This window comes from Mus pahari, chromosome 18, assembly GCF_900095145.1.
Source record: "Mus pahari chromosome 18, PAHARI_EIJ_v1.1, whole genome shotgun sequence".
In the NCBI taxonomy this organism is placed as follows: domain Eukaryota; kingdom Metazoa; phylum Chordata; class Mammalia; order Rodentia; family Muridae; genus Mus; species Mus pahari.
Genome location: NC_034607.1, coordinates 37,988,907 through 38,003,690, shown reverse-complemented (window position 1 = coordinate 38,003,690; position 14,784 = coordinate 37,988,907). Strand labels below are relative to the sequence as shown.

Genomic DNA, 14,784 nt, shown 5'->3' with positions numbered 1-14,784 from the left:
AGTCTGATGTCCTCCTCTGGTCTCTATAGGCACTGCATGCAGAGCACACACAGATATACATGTAGGCAAAACACCTATACAAATACAATTAAAATTGGTTTGGTTTTTGTAAGAAAGGCACATACCCTGAACATATAAATCACAAGTCCTCTGGGAAGACTAAAAAATGAAAGGTCTGGGGCTAGAGAGATGGCTCAGCAGTTAAGAGCACTGACTGCTCTTCCAGAGGTCCTGAGTTCAATTCCCAGCAACCATATGGTGGCTCACAACCATCTGTAATGGGATCCAATGCCCTCTCCTGGTGTCTGAAGACAGTGTACTCATTTAAATAAAAATTAAATAAATCTTAAAAAAGAAAAACACGAAAGGACCCGGCATCTTACTAAGGTACAAGCAGAGAGCTACCAGACTAAGCCTTCCCTAACACGGCCCCTCCCTCACAGCTATCCATCGACTCAGGTTTGTCAAGAATATAAGGCTAGGCTGGCAAGGTGGCTCAGGCAGGTGAAGAGGTCTGCCACCAAGCCCACCAGCCTGACTTTAATCCCTGGAACCCATGAGGTGGAAGAGGAGAACAATTGTGCCAGGTTGTCCTCAACCTTCACACATAACAGTATAACACACTATAACACACACACACACCAAAAAAGTTATCAATTTTTAAAATGCCAAAATGCAAAGTGATGGACATGCCTAATCAGTGAGCATGACCATCACTGTACCAGACCAGCCAGGGTTGCTCAGACAGCCAAGAGAAGAGGCATCATGGGAGCTCAGCAATATGCGAAACCCAATGACAGTCATCACAGCAAACCCTGACTTCATCTGTTCAATTATCTGCCCAGCTATGAGGCAATGACAAAGTCTGCCTTTAGTTAACAGACGAGAAAAAGCAGTAAGTTCTGCAAGCTTCTCAAACCCAGCTCTAAGCTCTGCCCACGGTACTCCCTACAACTTCTCAACCCTCAGACCCCAGTGAGTGGTCATTACCTCATTACTGCCCAATTTCCTCTTGTTCTCAGCCTCCTTGGGCTGGGCAGGCGGCAGCTTGACGGGTGCATGATGTCCAGGAACCCCAGGCACCAAAACTTTTGCTTCAGAATTCATTACTGGTGTTTTTACCTGTCACACACAATACCAGGGTATATATGGGAAAGATGTAACTTAGCAAGCAGCCCTCCAAAGGCTTTTCCATCAGACAGTGCAATAAAATGTACTCACCACGACAGATTCAAGACAAACTGTTAACTGAATTGGCAAACTTAAAATACTGGTTAAAAGCTCATGGTTTTAAAGTTTACAATATCTCAGAGTACAAACCAAGAAAAATAAAGCCTACCAAATACTGTGTGATTTTTAAAAATGTTCAAGTTACACATCTCAAACCTCCAGAATTAAATCCTTGCCAACCATGCTCAGACAGCCAAGAGAAAGTTGTCATCTCTGAAACTCAGCCAGACGCGAAACCATGTGGATATCATCACAGCGTGAGTTGGCTTTCCTTCCTGTTTCATACCAAACAAGGTATCTACATGTCCACAGCAAGTCACACTCAAAGCAGAATGCCCCATGATAGTCCGAGTGGCAAGGAACTATAGTGCCACTGTGGTTTGATTTTTCCCTGAAACATTTTGCTAATCAAAGCTGTGCTTTGACAAAGTTGGGATAAGCAATACTGATCTGCTATTCCCACTCAATCCTAGAGTTCCCTGCCCAGATCATCATGCACCACTCCAGTAGCACAGCAGGGAGCTTTACAATGCTATGTCTACACGCAGTCCACACGTGTAAGACAGAAGCAGCAGGAGAACAGCAGAGAATAAAGAGAGATCCAGGTATGGTAGTGCACACACCTGTATGCCCACCACCGAGGTTGAAGAAGCACGGGTTTTAATCTAGACCAAATAACAAAACTATCTCAGAAGACAGGAGAAAAAAAATAAATCAAACCAACCTAACACGGCAGCACTCACAGCACTCACTACATTCCACTCAACTTAACCAAACCCATCATTTTAAACCTAACCCTATGACATGCTGCTCACCTTGGTTATAGCAGTTTCCACTGTCGGAGCCCAGCAATTTGACACATCTCTCTCCAAACATACATGAGTATCTTTGGAGTTCAAAGCCTGGACATGGTTTTTCAAAGGGAGATGGAAGGAAAAAAAGATTTGTCAAACAAAGCAACCATCAAGAATGATATTTTCATAGAGTATGTGACCAGTCAGCCAGTTGCCACTGAGACGCAGGCTGCTGAGCAGAGGCACAGGCTGAAGGCCCTGGTCCAACATTCTTATAAATAAAAACCCACAGATAAAACAACTGAGTCCTACCCTAAGCAAGTTGAGGACAGCACTGCTGACTAACAGGCTGTTCTGAGAGGGATCAGCATGTCCCTCTCTCAACAGGAGCCACATTCAAACTACTTAAGTCCCAGAAAAGTTCTATGTGGGCATAATGTTATTATACACTACGTAAGTATTATTCTTACATTATTCAAATGCTGATCGCCACCCCCCCCCCATGGTCAATAAAAGCTGACCCACCAGTGGCTTGGCCAAAGAGAGAATAGCGCTAGACTTCCGATCCCCGCTGTAAAGCTTGATTAAATAAATCTCAGAGTCTGTCTCATTTGTTTGGGAGCTGGCCAGGATCTCTTTTAAAGCTGCTTTGACACCATATGCCTGGAAAGTTACTATCTGTAAACCCAAACAGACTTTTAACAAAGGCTATTTGGAAGGGATTCCCCATATAGCTAGCAGATGAGTTCCCAGCAGCATTTTTTTCTCCTTGTTTAATTAAGCTGTTTGTATACAATCAACTTTTCAAAGTATTTCTTGGATTGACAAACACCTGAAATCCCAGCACCCAAGAGGCAGGAGCAGTAGAGCCCCTTCCACATCCACATCTAACAAGAGCCCGTGTCAGTGGTACAGAGGTTGTCTAGCATGAATGAGGCTCTCAGTTTGATTCCTAGCATTATAAGGAAAAAAAGAAAAAAGAAAAAAAAAAACAATGTTCTGTAATAAACTCGAGAGCTTATTTGGCTGACCACGAGCCTTACTTACCAAGCAAAGCATCATAAAATCAAACTTAAGCACTTATTGGACAAGACTAAGAACCTGCAAGTCTTTACAGAATATTCTGTTGTTTAAAAAAAAAAATGTCAGGGCATTTTCATTACATTTCTAGGTAGAGAATACAGTGGGTGCCGCCAAGGGCTACTGGTAAGCAATGCATTTTATGGAACAGGGAAGAATTTAACCAGAGTCATTCGCATGCTGACCCCCAGTCAAAACCAGTTTGCAGTAGAAACAGGAAACTAGGACTATTTTAAAGTTAGTTATACAGGAAACATCAGATTTCTTAGACAAAATACCAAGAGGAAAAAGTAACATTCAGTATCTGTTGGGTGAAGGAAAATAAAAGAATTCTGAAAAATTAAACCAATCGCTGAAAGTTTCTTAACTAGAGGAGCACGTTTTTCTCTGAAGTATTCCAATGAGGAACAAAAATAACTCCTTTGAAAATCTGAATTTTTGTATCCAAAGTAGCATCCACTTACCACTCGCTCAATGGTAGGCTGAAACCAATTGCCATACACCAGCAATAAGGACATTTTGTCTAAGCAAAAGCTAGCCGCTAGAATGGGGATGGGTTTTGGTGTCACTTTCTTGCCCTTTCCAGGTGTTGCTATCTGGATTGTGCAGTTTGACTTCAAGGGCTTTTTGCAATGTCTAGGAGTAAAGGGAAAGTAAGATCAGAGAACAGGGGCAACACAAGACCCTGCCTCATCTCCACAGTACCGGAGAAAGGGGGACAGAAAGACGCATGTCTCTTTCCAAACTCTATATGTCCTACCAACACCAGTCCTCAACTCTTATGCCCCCATCACATACTGTCAGACACCAGAAGGCTCCACACACCTGAGTAAGCTCTCAGTGCACCAAAGATCAGGCGCCACACACACACACACACACACACACACACACACACACACACACACACACACAGAGACAGGCACATGCATGCACACGTGCGCCCTTTTGCAGTTGCTCTACCCTCAAAGCCTCACCACTTTGCTACCTAGCTAAGAATCAATCACACCCCTCCAAGCTTCTCTGGGCCCTGCCCTGTTCTGCTCACCTGTGCAGCCTGAGCAGTAGCTGTCTTCTCACCCACACTCTATCAGGAACTTTTGCTCTCCACTAACACTCTAAGATAGCAATCTCTCCTTCCCAAAACCTTTGAATTATCTGCCACACCAGCTACTTCTCCATCCCACAGCCATTTGTGGCTCACTCCCAGCTCTCCTACTGATAAGGTTTCATAGCCAGCACCCAAGCTGCAGATCCTTGGGAAACTCTGGTCTCCGAATTCCTGGCTCAGGCTCCTCAGTGCACCCCAACCACATACTTTCTCCCAATGCACTAACCTTGCTACGCCACTTCTTCCTGGTGAGCTAACACTGTCTATCACCTAATTATACCACCTAAGTCCACAAGTGTCTCTACGCCCTGGACTGTGCATCTGTTTGTCCTTTACCTCTCTTTAAACTATTTCCAACAGTTTGGACAGAGTAACTCTCTTGAACCTCAGGCCATGAATCCTCTGCTTAAAACTCTTCAAAGGGGGATGGAGAGGTAGCTTAGCGGTTAAGAGCACTGGCTACTTCTTTAGGACTCAGGTTTGATCCCCAGTACCTACATGTCAACTCAACAGTTCCAGGGGATCCAAGACCTTCTTCTGGCCCCAATGTACATCAAGCATGCTAGTGATACATATATATGCATGGATGCAAACTCCCATATATGTAAAATTATTACAAAACAAACTTTAATGGTCTATCTGTGACAAAGAGAAATGTGAAAATCCTCAGCAGTCAGTCCTAATTACAACAAACTGGAAAGCATATACTGCACACACTACTGTGTTAAGTCCTCAAGTACTACACGTGGAAATGCTATTCTTTAAGAGAGCTAAATGGAAGGAGATGCAAACTTCCTGAGCTTTTATTTTTAACCCTTCTTGGTATGCTAAGGACCGAGCCCCGGCACTGTGCATCCTAGGCAAGACCACACCTCTTGCCCTCCAGAATGTTCTATCGCAGCGCACACTTCTTCCCTAGCTTTGCCTACTCCTCGGTATCAGTAAAACAGGACAGGGCCGCTTCACTGAGTGACATGTACATAAACACAGGCAAATAAACCACCACAGGTGATAAAACAAGTCACAACTCACACCAACCCACAAGCAAATCCCTCCCAAACTTTTATTATGATTACCAACATTCACTATATATACCCCATGAAAAGCCACTCTCCTAACCACAAAGAAATGACACAGCCCATCACTCCCAACACTTGAGTTCTTCACACAGTCATGTGGATATGCAACCAAGAACGTTTTCACAATAATCTAACAGAACAAGCAGGAATACAATGCAAAGCAGGAAGTTGGATTATAACACAAAGGAACACAGAAACAAGCAACTCTAATTTAAAACCTCTTACTTACCCATTTAATATGTGTTCAAAAAGATGAACTTGACCATCTCTGCAAACAACAGCTAACTTGACAGGCTAAAAGAGAAACGTGGCTGATTAATTCTAGTCAGCTATATATATATAAAACCGGTCTTTAGTTTAGCTCATGATAACTGAACTCCTGCCCTAACTCCTTAGTAACTAGAATGATAAAAACAGCACAACACACTTAACCATTATCCGGGGCCAGCTAGATGACTCAGCCAACAGGTAAAGAAAGACATTTGTAAACGGGGCCTGGTGGCGCAGGCCTTTAATCCCAGCACTCGGGAGGCAGAGGCAGGCGGATTTCTGAGTTCGAGGCCAGTCTGGTCTACCAAGTGAGTTCCAGGACAGCCAGGGCTATACAGAGAAACCNTGTCTCGAAAAACCAAAAAAAAAAAAAAAAAAAGACATTTGTTATACAAGGATAGCAACTTTAGTTTAGCCAACCAAAATCTATATAAAAATGGAGAGAACTGACTATAGAACTGTCCTCTGATCGCAGATGCATACAAGCAAACAAACTTGGGTGGGTAGCCCAGGCCATCCTAGAACTATAGTAGAGCAGGCCTATGCCTCCGGTGTGCTGGATTAAAAGGGCACACCATCACACTATACTTGACTCACACAATGAAATCTCTCTCACAAATTAACTGTTGTTGTCAAGACTGAAAAATAATGTTTAGGCCAAGAAGATGGCACAGGCACAAAGCAGCCTCCATGGTAACTACAGAATGAACGACCCTGGATGTCCCAGTCCCAGCAGCCAGGACTGATGGAACACAGCTTCACGTCTATGGAGGAGGAGGGGGAGGAGGAGGAGGGGGTACTGGCTCCTATGGCCCCCTGGTCTGGGGCTCCTGGCCATCACTCTTGCTATCAGCTTCCTGTGTCGAAGACTGAAGTTCTGAAGCTTCCTGACAAAAGCTTTAATATTTACTACTGCCAACATCTTGCCATTTGCATTGTTATGTCTAGTGCAAAAAGTTCAAAGAATTCAAGAATTCAAAGTATGCCCACCCCACTAGGAAACACTGAAATACAGGCAAGGAAAATATGAGGCTGGGCTGGAGAGATGGTTCAGCGGTTAATAGCACTGACTGCTCTTCCGAAGGTCCTGAGTTCAAATCCCAGCAACCACATGGTGGCTCACAACCATCTGTAATGGGGTCTGATGCCCTCTTCTGGTGAAGAGAGCAATGGAGGTGTACTCATATGCATAAAATAAAAAAAAATAAAAATAAAAATAAAAAAAACCTTTGAAATGCTTTTAAAGAGCCTGTGAGGGAGCTAAGAGTAGGTTCAATCAGCTAAGTGCCTGAATTCAGTCCTAACATCCATTTAAAAAAAAAAAAAAAAAAAAAGGCATAAGGACCTGAGTTCAATTCTAGCACCCACATATATAGTCATGGTGACATGTGCGTTTTAATCCCAGCACTATCAAGGGTTGAGACAAAGAAGACCCCTGTGGCTCACTGGCAGTCTAGCCAACTAACTCTTAATTACCCAGCTTACATTTTGTTGTTACTCCCTAACATCCACATTTGGATTATTAAGCCAGCATTCAATAAGGGCATTAGGTGTGGGCTAGGCATAGCTCAGTTATTAGTTTGCTAGCATGAACAGAATCAGGCTAAGCAGGGGCTATACAGCAAGACTGCCTCAGGGCTGGAGCAATGACTCAGAGGATAAGAGCATGAAGGCCCAAGATCAAATACCCAGAATCTACATAAAAAACCAGACAGGATCACACGCATACTGGTGACCCCAGCCCTGGGAAGGGGAAGGGAGGAGACAGGAGGATCCCAGTGACTTGCTCACCACCACCCTAGCTCCAAGCTTAGTGAGAACAAACTCCACTTCAAAAGATTAAAGAATGGCAGAGCAAGATACCCAATGTCCTCATGTGGTTTCCATGTGTACATGGGCACGTGTATCTGCACAGACACACAGACACACAGACACACAGACACACACACACACACAAAATACCATCTTTTAAAAACTTCAGTAACGGGGGCTGGTGAGATGGCTCAGTGGGTAAGAGCACCTGACTGCTCTTCCAAAGGTGCAGAGTTCAAATCCCAGCAACCACATGGTGGCTCACAACCATCCTTAACAAGATCTGACTCCCTCTTCTAGGGCGTTTGAGGACAGCTACAGTATGCTTACATATAAAAAATAAATAAATCTAAAAAAAAAAAAAAAAAAAAAAACTTCAGTAACTTAAAGGGATGTGGGGCCAAAGCTGTTAGGTATCTTCCTCAATTGCTCTCCGATTCACTTATTAGGACATGACTCCTTGATGAATCTTCACTTCCCAATTGCTAGGCTTACTAGCAGCAAGCACACCTGCACAGCTCCGACATGGGTTCCGGAAATCCTACATAGCTAACAATCTGTGCACTCTTCCCTAACTTCTAAAATGAATCCTCACAGCAGACCACTTACCTCTTCTTTGTTTTCTGACAAAGTCAAGTCAATATAGACAGGCTCGTCCGTGACTGTGAAAGACATCACTGCACTCTTCTCTTTGTTCTCTGACCGGACCTGCCTAGATAACCAAAGCAGCCATTAGGTAAGAGGACGGATCTGGCGAACCACTAGGCAGTAGTGGCCTGGGGCCCACAGCACACAAGCCAGAAGAAAAAGGAAAGCAGTTTCCCTGCAACTGGAGCTACAAACCTGGTAGCTCTGTAAAAGCAGCAGGTATTCCTAACTGCTGAACCACCATCATTCCAGACATAAAGTTTTTTTTTGGCTCATCTAAATGTGTGTGTGGTCACATTCACACAAGCACAATTGTGTTATGCCTAACCTTTTTTTAAGTTTGACTTCACTTATATGTATGTATTTATTTGTTTATGGGGTTTTGTTTTTGTTTTTAGACAGGGTTTCTCTACTTAGCCCTTGGCTGTTCTGGAACCTGCTCTATAGACCATACCTGTCTGTCCCTCCAAAGTGCTAGGATTAGGCTTGCACCACCACTGTGTGGCAGCCACCACAAGTCTCTAAAGTGGTATCTGAAGACCAACCTCAGGCCGGATGTTTGCACTGCAAGCACTTATAATCTACACTATCCCCCCAGGCTCAATCTGTACACGTGTACACTTTAAGCTCTACATCAATAGAGCTCAGTACAAATTAAATGATAAAAAAGAAGTTAACATGTGACTTAAAAGTATGCTTCTGGGGTTGGAGTAATAGCTCAATGTTAATAGCATTTGCTTCTCTTCCAAAGAACCTGGATTTGTAGTGGCTCAGAACTGTCTAAAGGTACAGTGCAAGGAGATCTGACACCCTCTTTAGACCCCAAGGACACTAGGTACGCAAGCCAAACACCCATTCATGTAAAAGAAAAGAAAAACCAGGGCTGGAGAGATGTCTCAGCACTGGCTGCTCTTCCAGAGGACTGCGTTCAATTCCCAGCACCCTAAACTCATAGTGGTATACAAAAACACCACACGTAAGGACACTAGGCAGCTTACAACAGTCTATAACTCCAGTCCCAAGGGATCTGACACCCTCACAGACATGCATGCACGGAAAATACAAATGCACATAAAATTTTTTTTAAAGTATTAAAAAATATGCTTTAAATTTAGTTCTATTGAGAATTTATTTCCTACTAAATCTTATATTTAGTCTAGAAGAACATTAAGTTAACTTATATGCAGTAAATGTATAAACACTTTGCTTAAAAATACGTTCTTGTGAAAATTATAAATTATTTCAAAAAACAAGTTGAAATTACATAAAAAGCACTCAAATTCTTAATAAGGTTCATTCTAACACAAACTTAATTCTACATCAATGTAAGTCCAACAATCAATACAATAAACCAACTAACTTATCTATACTGACACCATAAGCTGTGACAGAGTCTTCAAGAGCAAAGCTGAATCCCCAACCCAAAACAGCTACATACCAGACATTAAGTAATCGGTCATGTACTGCTCCAGATAAGAAATAAAGGCCTGTAATCCCATCAAAAGGCTGGCTCTCATTAGGTCTGATGGTCGTGAACCTAAGCGATGAAACAGGTGTCGCATGTCCTGTGAAGTGCTAGAGGAAGTTTAGAAGACAGACTATAAACAGTGCAAAAATAATTCCTGATACATCACACACAACAGCAGCACCTAGAGCACAGCAACCATGAAATTCCATCCCAAACAAAAATCTAATTGTACTGTATGTCTTTCCTTTCTCAAAAGAGACACACCTGAACATTAAAACATAATTTAGATGCCTCTCCTATCGCCCTACCCACCACCAGCTTCTCTCACTCCGGAATCAACCTTTCCTAGTTTTAGTCTCCTTTCATCTTTGTTCTGCTTCTCTCCTCCCAACCCCTGCCTTTAAAACAAACAAACAAACAAACAAACAAACAAACAACACACGACAGGATCTTGCTGGGTAAGCTATGTTGCTATGCTGTCCTAGAACTATGCAGCCCAGGTTTGCCTCAGCCTCTTAAGCATGGGATTAGAGGCATGAACCACCATTTGGGACTTGATTCTACCATTTCTAAAGGGGTGCTCTGGTGCTCAGACACAGCCAAGGAACTGTAGGTCCTCACATTACTCTCAGTGAGTCGAAACCACAATTTTAAGGCATCATCACAGCACCACAGCTTCAACACCCCTGAGCACAACTTATTTAAAACTCCTTATAGCAAATCTCTACAAAATGCTGGTTATACACTAAAATACACAACTATAATTACTGCATATTGAAGGTTTTTAAATTCAAATTCCACTTGTTTTACTCATTTGAAAAAGAACTCGACTGAATTAGTTAATGTAAAAAAAAATTCAGATTTGAAAATGTTATTAATTCTATTATTTATTTTGAAAATCATGTTGGGTGCATGGGGGTTTTGCCAATGTGTATGGTTGTGTATTGGGTGCACAAAGAGGCCACAAGAGGGTGTAAGATCCCTTAGTACCACAACATGGTGCTGAACTGAACCTAAGTCCCCTGGAAGGACAGCAAGTGCTCTCAATCTCAGTCCTAATTTTATTCTTTAAACAAATTACTCAGCAGCTGGTAACTTTATTATTATTTTTTCTGGAAAGATCTCTTGTAGCCCCGGTGGGCCTTGCCACAGACGGCCTGAGACGTCTGATCCTCCTCACTTTGCTTTCATTGTGCAAATATGTACAGCCATGCATTAGGATATATGGTTACTGGGTGCTAGGGATTAAACCCATGGCTTCATGCTTGATAGGCAAGAATTCTACCAACTGAGCCAAACTGAGCCCTAATTTAATATATCTACAAATAAGGAACCTAGGCTTTTTGTTAGTTTGTTGAGACTGAATCTTATTTGTTATCTCAGCAGCTAGACCCTTAACCTAATCACTCCATCTCCCACTGGAAATGCAGACGCATGCAACCACATTACCATGCTTGGGCAAGTATCCGTACTGTGTGTGTGTGTGTGTGTTGTTGTTGTTGTTGTTGCTGTTGTTGGGCTGTGGTGCTAGGACTGAACCCAAAGCCTTATACATGTGAGGCAAGCTTTCTAATAATTGAGCTAGGATCCATACTCTTTTGACTCCAACTTCTAAATAGTTGCTCTATAGAACTATAATTTTAAAAACAATGTGATCAACTCACTCTGTAGACTTCTTTGGTCTCCAAAACCCATAGTTTGATTGTTCGACCAGCTGAAAGTAACATCTTTCCATCTGGGCTGATACACAGGGAACTAACGCTGCTGTTGTCTCCTTTCCATTTGCTGAATTGTGGAAAGAACCAAAACACGACAATGAAGGAAGGAAGGAAACTTTATCAAGAGTAGAAAATAACAAAAGAGTAAGTCAGACATTAAGTTAGTAACCCACGCCACTAGGGCAAAGCCTCCCTAACAAGGTTAGACCTCTCTCTGGCAAACACAAGATGAAATCCCCTGAGGTATTAGGAGGTTGGTGGACAAATGCTGAGAGAGAGGTGCGTGCCGTGTGACCGTGAGGTAGACTGTCATGCCCAGGAGACTACTCTTCTGGTGATCAGGACCCTGGAGTCCTGTTGCCTCTTGCAGGCTAGTCTTTTCTTTCTTTCTTTCTTTCTTTCTTTCTTTCTTTCTTTTTTTGTTTTTTTGAGACAGGGTTTCTCTGTGCAGTCCTGGCTGTCCTGGAATTCACTTTGTAGACCAGGCTGGCCTCGAACTCAGAAATCTGCCTGCCTCCCCCCCAAGTGCTGGGATTAAAGGCATGCGCCACCACCATCCGGCACAGGCTGGTCTTTAATTCCCTTGACAACACAAGGCTTCTCTGAAGTTCCCAAAGGTTATTTCTATCCTACATCTAAATTATGAAGTCCTGGCATGTCTAATTTTCTGTATATAGTAATGCTGGAATAAGCAATGGGGAACCTGGCTCTTCACAAAATTATACATTATAAGGAAGAAACAATACTTAAATAATTAATAGCTCCTTTGTATCAGTAAGAACTCAAAATGAAAACAAAGGGTATAAACAGGCACTTATGAGACAAATACTACTGAAAAGCAGAAAACACTACCTACCAGTGACAGAGTACCAAAGTACAAAAGTCCTCTCATCCTTACTGGCTTTTAAATGTTCCCAATTTCTTATTAATTTCCACGACTGTAAGGCTCTTTTACAGTGATTACTCATTATGTATTCAGCATGATGATACATACTTAGAAGGCATACTCCTCAAGCCCCAGTACCCTTATTAAAAATAACCACAATATAAATCAATTCATTAAACAGAACAACCCTAAGAAAGGCAAGAGGACCCTTGGAGTTTACTGATCAGTCTAGCCAAACTGACAAGTTCCAGAAAACAACACAACAAAAGTTCAAAAACAACACAACAAAAAAGGCGGAGAGCACCTGATGAAGAGGCCCTGGCCACACCCACACCCACACAATGAATTCCTCACACTGCCCTGAAACCAGAAAAACTCCTAAGTCTGCCCTATATGTAGAGGATGATACCAATGTCCCTTGCAACCCCTGCTGCCAACCACAACCAAAGAAAACTGTAACTCTTATTCTGAGAACTTTTCATCATTACCGATGGCCAAGGCTCAGCCTAGTGTACTATAGATCTGTTGGCACATGTAAAAAGCACTCAAGAGGCCAGCCTGATCTACACAGTAAATCCCTCAACAGCCAGAGCAATAGTGAGTAAAAATCTGTCTTCTAAAAAAGAAGAGGGAGCAAAGCTGAAGAGAGTGTCAGCAGTCAAGAGCACTGGTGACTCCCCAGGACCCAGGTTCAATTCCTAGAACTGACTTGGTAGTTCATAACCATCTACAACTCCAGTCCCAGGAATCCGATGCCCTCTCTTCCAGCCTCCAAAGTACTTCCTGCTTGTGATGAACAGACAGACTACATACATACATACATACATACATACAGGCAAAAAACCCAAACACACAAAATAAACAAAGAATTTTTTTTCTTTAAAAGCAAAGCACTAGAGTAGAACACACCCTTTGGAGGAGTATGACAGGTCACAGAGTAATAATCCATAGAAACTGATACCTTAAAGGCCTTTAGACTGCTCTACAGATAAAGGGACACACACACACACACACACACACACACACACACACACACACACACGCACACCCTAGGATTTCAATTCTGCTTTTAAACAATTTCTTTTCAAATACCAACAGAAAGCCAAGAATCTTCAACAATTTGAAGAATGCTTTCAACATGAAAATAAGGACTACATCCAACAATTCAAAACATGCCACCCTCATAGAAGTACAGCAAGAAATGTAACAGAAGAACACATAAAATGGAAAGTCGGGGAAAATCAGAATATCTGAAAGACAGGCTGTTCCCACCAAGCCACCGTGGTGCACACCTGGGTGACAGCAGCCAGTAAGTAAGGTCAGGACCACCACAGCTTAATGGGAAAAAGCGCAAGCTGCCATGCCTAAGTTCACCCCCAGACCCACGGGGAAGGGAAGGAGACCGCTGCAGGTATAAATTCAATGACTGTATGATAGCAGTTTAGTAGAAAAGAGGTCAGGCATTTATCTAACCTATTTATTTCTTAACTGTGCAGCAGGGACACACCAGGCTCATGGTATTATGACTAACAATGGTATGTCTAACATGCTAAACAGTTTCTATGTGAACGATCAAGCCCCACCCCAACCCACTGTCAAGACCCTCCCTGGGTCTCTTCTGGCCAGTCACCAGCATCTAAGGATGCCTGGCAGTAATGGCAGAGCGGACACTGGTCCACACACCTTCCTTAGATGTAGACCCTCCCTGCCACCATACACTCTGGGTCTTTCTTGTCTTTCCCTATAGTTGTATAAAAGTTCCCCAAACAATTTCCCTCTTCAGACCTTAATTCCTCTAACTAAAGGATACTTTTATCCTCTACTGTCTGTTATTCTCTAGGGCACCTGCCTCTAAAATTAATTTATTCACTACCAAGTTAACCTTTTACTTGGCCTTTGCTCTGGCCATATCTCTATGTCCCTTTGCCCATTCTTAGAGGGCTTATCCACCTTTCCCTATCTAAACTTACCCATCCTAGGTTCACCCGGCCATTCCAACTTTACCTTGCTGATCTGACAAACAACCTCATGCCACCTCTGAGGCTTCTTGTTTTCACTGTGTATCATTTAGCTGCTTTCCTGCTATCCAACTCTCCTAACCTCCTCGACTGCACTTGGATGGAGTAAAAGCCTGAATGTCCAATGTGACTCAAAGGTCCTGGAGAACCATCTACATAACCTTATGGATGTATATATTCCCTACTGGGTCACCTCCCGCCCAGGCATTAGTACTCACCACTTTACTCTGCATGTCTGTGTACTCCACTCCACAATATACTTATCATCTGAACAACTATATATGCAGTCATTGTCTTGATGCCACTGTATGCAATTGACTCTGTTTTCATGCCCACCACTCTACAGATTAAAAAAACAAAACAAAAAAAGTCTTATGTAATAGTATGAATCCTGGAATTACGAAACATTTACCTCAAAATCTTAGCTTAAACTAAGGCCTTAACTACATCTTACCCATTTTAGTATCCCAACACCAAAAATGAGGTAAACCAGCAAGATCTTAAAATGTTAATTTTCCATGTTTCTCTGTAGGAAAAAACCTACTTCTACATCCTTAACTTTATTTATTTATTTATTTATTTATTTATTTTGGTTTTTCGAGACAGGGTTTCTCTGTATAGCCCTGGCTGTCCTGGAACTCACTTTGTAGACCAGGCTGGCCTTGAACTCAGA

At 42.5% G+C, this 14,784-nt stretch overlaps 1 protein-coding gene and 3 non-coding genes across 4 annotated transcripts in view; all 4 read right to left on the bottom strand.

Moving 5' to 3' along the window:
* Wdr43 (WD repeat domain 43) overlaps nucleotides 1–14,784 on the bottom strand; it is a 45,114-nt gene that overhangs the window by 17,303 nt on the left and 13,027 nt on the right. The window contains exons 3-10 of the mRNA XM_021217784.1: nucleotides 14,330–14,451; nucleotides 11,154–11,274; nucleotides 9,460–9,596; nucleotides 7,983–8,085; nucleotides 5,521–5,585; nucleotides 3,569–3,740; nucleotides 2,046–2,132; nucleotides 991–1,122 (exon numbers count right to left, since the gene is read on the bottom strand). Coding sequence (XP_021073443.1) covers nucleotides 991–1,122; nucleotides 2,046–2,132; nucleotides 3,569–3,740; nucleotides 5,521–5,585; nucleotides 7,983–8,085; nucleotides 9,460–9,596; nucleotides 11,154–11,274; nucleotides 14,330–14,451 — 939 coding nt within the window. The remainder of the gene's footprint in view (nucleotides 1–990; nucleotides 1,123–2,045; nucleotides 2,133–3,568; nucleotides 3,741–5,520; nucleotides 5,586–7,982; nucleotides 8,086–9,459; nucleotides 9,597–11,153; nucleotides 11,275–14,329; nucleotides 14,452–14,784) is intronic.
* On the bottom strand, nucleotides 737–812 carry LOC115062568. The gene has a single exon (XR_003842505.1). It is a non-coding gene; the product is annotated as a small nucleolar RNA SNORD53/SNORD92 (small nucleolar RNA).
* LOC115062567 lies at nucleotides 1,412–1,489 on the bottom strand. The gene has a single exon (XR_003842504.1). It is a non-coding gene; the product is annotated as a small nucleolar RNA SNORD53/SNORD92 (small nucleolar RNA).
* LOC115062569 lies at nucleotides 10,075–10,159 on the bottom strand. The gene has a single exon (XR_003842506.1). It is a non-coding gene; the product is annotated as a small nucleolar RNA SNORD53/SNORD92 (small nucleolar RNA).